General features: G+C 48.6%; 1 protein-coding gene across 1 annotated transcript in view; it reads right to left on the minus strand.

The window, feature by feature from the left end:
- h6pd (hexose-6-phosphate dehydrogenase (glucose 1-dehydrogenase)) overlaps window positions 1–5855 on the minus strand; it is a 68016-nt gene that overhangs the window by 7833 nt on the left and 54328 nt on the right. Inside the window, exon 4 of the mRNA XM_048615062.1 lies at window positions 1220–1489. Within this exon, the coding sequence (XP_048471019.1) occupies window positions 1220–1489 (270 nt within the window). The remainder of the gene's footprint in view (window positions 1–1219; window positions 1490–5855) is intronic.

The raw sequence follows: 5855 nt of genomic DNA on the forward strand, positions 1-5855 counted from the left end.
GTCAGGGTGTGGTGGGGAAGAGGGAGTCAGGGTGTGGTGGGGAAGAGAGAGTCAGGGTGTGGTGGGGAGAGAAGGGGTCAGGGTGTGGGAGGGACACAGGGGGTTAAGGTGTGGGAGGGACACAGGGGGTCAGGGTGTGGTGGGGGTGAGGGGGTTGGGGTCAGGGTGAAAGAGGAAGTCAGGTGTGGGGGTGAGAGAGGGGTTAGGGGTGTGGTGGGGAGAAGAGAAGAGACGGGGTCGGGGTGTGGTGGGGGAGAGGGAGTTGGGGTGTGGGGGTGAGAGAGGGGTAGCGATGTGGGGGAGGGGGGTAGCGGTGTGGGGGAGAGAGAGGGAGTCAGAGTGTGGGGGGAAGAAACGGGGTCGGGGTGTGGTGGGGGAAGAGAGGGGGTAGCGGTGTGGGGGAGAGAGAGGGAGTCAGAGTGTTGGGGGAGAGAGGGGGAGTCAGGATGTGGGGGGAAAGAGGGGATAGCGGTGTGGGAGAAAGGGAGTCAGGGTGTGGGGAGAGAGAGGGAGTCAGGGCATGGGGTGAGCGAGAGGGTTGGGGTGCAGTGGGAGGTAGAGGCAGGGTTGGGGTGTGGTGGGGGAGAGGGAGTCGGGGTGTTGGCATAGAGCTAGCATTGTGTTACGGGGAGACAGTGAGTGTGTGGCATTGAGACAGAGAATCAGCCACAATAATATTGAATGCCTGAGCAATTCTGATGGGCTGAATGGCCAACTCCTGCTCCTGTTGTCTTTGATTCCGAGTGCACTGAGAGATTGTTGGCCCTCTTTACACTGGCATCTCTAAGCCCCACTTCAGTTAGCTCAATTGGCTGGACGGATGGCTTACAATGCAAAGTGACCCCAACGGTGTGGGTTCAAATCCTGCCCCAACCGAGGTTACAATGAAGGAGTCTCCTTCCTAAACTCTTCCGCTTCCCTGAGCTGTGGTAATCCTCAGGTTAATCTCACCACCATCTTCCTCTGACCAACGAGAGAGCAGCCCTGGAGGATGATGGTGACCTTACCCATACACTGCAGACTTGGCTCTTTGTGTCAAGACTGATGATGGGTGCAGGTGGCCATAAGGACATCACCCACAGCAGTATTGTGGTAGGAGTGTGACCTGTACTCTAACGGGCACCAGCATGCCAAGGTAACCAGGAGGAGAGCTAGTAAAGGCCACACCAGGCATTGGGAAGGGGGTTGGGAGGTTATGCTCAGTGAAGAATACACCCACCAGCGAATGTTGGGACAGTGCTGATATAGTCAGCTGGCTTCTGGAGTTCCTGCCTGACCTCGGAGTTGTACGCTTGATACTGGCCGGTCACTGCGCTCCGTTTCTCCAGTCTCTCCAAGCTGGCGTACACCTTCATTTTGTTTCTGTGGATCTCTTCCGAGTCGCTGATGTTTGCTGGGGTCTCCATGGCGACAAAGGTCAGAATTTCCGTCAGGTGGTTCTGAACAACGTCGCAAATGACACCGTACTGCTCATAAAAACTCGTGCGACCTAACGGCAGAGCAAAGTTAGACGTGAATGATCCTGAATTAAACAGCAAAGTTTCTAACCAGAATCCCCTGGCTTTTAATCACCAGGAGTGTTGTGGATTGCCAAAACTGTCAGGCAAGGTAGGAAAATCTGCTCGGAGAGCATCTTAACAGCTCACTGAGAATCAGGAGGAACCTGGAGCTCTGAAGGAGGCCATTTGGCCTCTTGTACCCATGCTGGATCTTTGAAACAGTGTAAGTTAGCAGTTATTTAACTGGAAGATATCTCAATTGAAAGTTTGAAACTTAGGCCCTTCGAGCCTACTCCACCTTTCAACATGATGATGGCTGGTCTCCCAACTCAGCACCTTGTCCCCACTTTCTCCCCAAACCCATTGATCCCGTTAGCCCTAAGAACTATATCTAACTCCTTCTTAAAAACATTCAATGTTTTGGCCTCAACCACTTTCTGTGGCAGACAATTCCACAGGTTCACTACTCTCTGGGTGAAGAAATTCCTCCACATCTCAGTCTGAAATGACCTACCCTACATCCTTAATAAAATCCGAAAGGACTGCAGATGCTGTAAATCAGGAACAGAAACAAAGTTGCTGGAAAAGCCCAGCAGATCTGGCAGCATCTGTGAAGGAAAAAACAAAGTTAACGTTTCGGGTCCGGTGACTCTTCCTCAGAACAGTTCTGAGGAAGGGTCACCGGACCTGAAACATTAACTCTGATTTTTTCTTCACAGATGCTGCCAGACCTGCTGAGCTTTTCTAGCAACTTCTGTTCTTGTTCCTGATTTACAGCGTCCGCAGTTCTTTCGGTTTTTATTTTGGACAGAGAGTGGTGGGAGAAAGTCGAAACTTCAGGGATCTTAAAAATACCTATGTAGGAGCAAATTACTGCAGAAGCTGGAATCTGCACTGAAAACAAAAATGCCAGAAATCACAGCGGGTCAGACAGTGACCATGGAGAAACAGCAAGCTAATGTTTCGAGTCGAGATGACTCTTTATCATAGAATCATAGAATAGAATCCCTACAGTGTGGAAAGAGGCTCTTCGGCCCAACAAGTCCACACCAACCCTCAGAGCATCCCACCCAGAAGCCATCCCCCTCTACCACTCATCCCTAAACACTACGGGCAATTTATCATGGCCAATCTGCCTAGCCTGCACATCTTTGGACTGTGGGAGGAAACCGGAGCACCCAGAGGAAACCCACACAGACACGGGGAGAGTGTGCAAACTCCACACAGAGCTCTGTAATTGTACAACTGCTCACCATGGATCACAGCAGGTTCCATGAAACCTGAGGCCTGCATGCTGCTGAGGATCAGTGTCTGTAGGAGATCGGGGAAGAGAACACATTCCACTTTTATGCATTTTGTCAGCATTATTCTATCAGAGTAAAAATACCTGTTTTCACTGACATTTCAGGGCAGGAATCAGGCTTCAAAGATCAGGCATTAGTCCATGCCGACCACTAAGACAAAAGGAAACTCAAGCATTTCAAGGGTCTTCCCAGTTGAGTGGGAGGTGCCCAGCAACCGTTCCAGCCTTGGAGTTTGTAACCGTAGCTACAACTTAGGAATCACTGTTTCACCTCTTAATGCTCTTGCAGAATTAATGAAATAAAGTTCAGGTTTTGCAACACTTGAATTGTCATGCCATCGATGATGCTCAGGTACAGAACAGCGTTAATGATTGAATTGCTAGCTTTCTACCCCTTTTGTAGTTACCCATTTATAAACACGGTCCTCCTCAAGAGAGTTTAGACAACAAAACACAAACTATCACCTCCTCCCTGTTTTGTAATGTCAATGCACAGCTAACAACATGCTCATCTGAAATCCATGGTAATAGACTAAAAAACTTAGCTGGGAATTTCCGCAATGCCATCTTTTACTGAACTGACACAGTTACATCACAGGATGTAACTTGTACTTAAGAGTCTGTAGCTAGGTACCTTGGTACCTAAGATGGCACCGTAAGTGGCAACTTGTAAACTTTTCACTGTAATTATGTAAGTTTATGTGACAATAAAGCTAATTCTAAATCCAAGGTGGGCAACCGGCTGGAATGAAAGAAATTTCTCTCCTTTCTACCTTCTGCTCTTCAATACTCCCTGTAATTATATTTACTGTTTTATCAACCAACCTGCTCAGACCTGGTATAATGTATCTCTGAGGCAGATGGGACTTGAACCCTGGCTTAAAGATAGCACTGCACCACAGAGCCCTCAACCCTGTTAGTATATCACTGCTTAAGATGCCAGCTACATGAAAAAAAATGCCAATATCTATGACAACTTTTGCCATCACAGTAACACTCAGAGCACATTATTCCCAATGAAGCACTTCCAAAATGGAATCACCGTTGTAATGACCAGTAAGTAATGTGATAATGCCAACACTGGGTGACACAGTGGCTCAGTGGTTAGCGCTGTTGCCTCACAGCGCCAGGGACCTGGGTTCGATTCCACCCTCGGGTGACTGTCTGTGTGGGTTTCCTCCTGGCGCTCCGGTTTCCTCCCACGGTCCGAAGCCGTGTGGATTGGCCACGCTAAATTGCCCATCGTGTCCAGGGATGTGCCTGTTAGATGGATTAGCCATAGGAAATGCAGATCCCCAGGGATGGAATGGGTACAGGTGGGATGCTGTTTGGAGGGTTGGTGTGGACTTGATGGGCTGAATGGCCTGTTTCCCCAATGTAGAGATTTGATGATTTTTTTGTCATGGGGCACAGTGACGGGTTAGTAATGGCTGAGACACTTTGATGTGGGCCTTTGGTATCCACCTGAGGGGTATGTCCTCAGTTTAACATCCCATCAGAAAGACAGTACCTTCTAAAGTGCAGCACTCCCTCATTGTTACCCTGAAGTGTCAGCCTTGAAGCTTATTTTGTAAAGTTACAGCCGGACTTGAAACAACATCCTTCAGACTCAGAGGAAAGACTGTGACCCACTGAGAGACAGCTAGCCCTATAAAGGCAGTGGCTGTAATGGCTTTCCTGTTATGATGATGGACCACGGGCTGGATCCCCTCATTCTACAACAGGGGAAAGGGCTACCAGCCTTTTGACTGAAAGCTCTCACTTTCAGTGAGGCGGGGGGGGGGGTGGTGAACTAATAATAGACAAGGATCTACAGATCTGCACCACTCATGAGTGAAAGCTTCCATGTGATTGGTCGAGAGTCATAGCTTGTCTACATCAGGTTGTTTAGATACGAGTGGAACCGTGGGAAGGTGAGTGACTTATTGGATAATGTCCCTGGTAATCCAGAGGCCCAGACTAATGCTGTGGAAGCACGGTTTCTGGTGGCTGGTGGGATTTAAATTCAGTTAATAAAATCTTCAGTTGAAAGCTCGTCTCAGTGACAATGGCCACAAAACTATCATTGATTGTCAGTAAAATCCACCTCCTTCATTAACATCCTGCAGGGAAGGAGATCCACCCTCATTATCCAGTCTGCATGTGACTTCAGATCCACAGCAATGTGGCTGACTCTTAACTGCCCTCCGAAACGGCCCAGCAAACCATCTAGTCACTCCAGGGCAATTAGGGATGGGCAATAAATGCCGGACCAGTCAGTGATGCCCACATCCCACGAAGGAATGAAGAAAAATCATGATTGAGAAACGTGACTTCACTTTGCACCAGAGGAATGTGATAGCGTACATATTCTGCAACTCAACTGGGTAATGTTTCACATCAGCACTAAACCAACAGACTGTGCTGGGCCTGATGTGACTTTGAGAGGGACTCCCACATCAATCACTGATTCTACATCTGGGCTGCATTTACATCATATCCATGAAAGGAGATAATGTTTCACTCCACAGTAAGGCCAGCGGTAAGACACAGCAGTACCAGCACTGATGGAGTGCTGCACTGTTGAGGGTGTCATCCTTTCAGGTGAGAAGTTAAAGCCAGGCTCTGGCTACAACTCTCGGAGGTTATTAAAGATGAAGGGACACTTTCAATCACAGGTAAGGGGACTGCTCCTTGGTGCACTGTCCATCCCTCAACCAGCATCACCAAAAACAAAGTGACATTATGTGTCTGTGTTTGAGTCTGTAAGTGCAAATGTGTCTTTGTGTGTGTGTGTGTGTGTGAGTGTGTGAGTGTGTGTGTGTGAAAGAGAGAGAGAGAGACAGTGAGTGAGTGAGTGTGAGAGTGAGACAGTATGAGGGTGTGAGAATGTGAGAGTGTGAGAATGAGACCATGAGAGAGTGAGAGAGTGTGAGAATGAGAGTGAGAGTGAGTGAGAGAGTGAGAGAGTGTGAGGATGAGAGTGTGAGACAATGAGAAAGTGAGAGAGAGTGTGAGAGTGTGAGGCAGTATGAGAGCGTGTGAGACAGTATGAGAGCGTGTGAGACAGTATG

This window comes from Rhincodon typus, chromosome 31, assembly GCF_021869965.1.
Source record: "Rhincodon typus isolate 14 chromosome 31, sRhiTyp1.1, whole genome shotgun sequence".
In the NCBI taxonomy this organism is placed as follows: Eukaryota; Metazoa; Chordata; class Chondrichthyes; order Orectolobiformes; family Rhincodontidae; genus Rhincodon; species Rhincodon typus.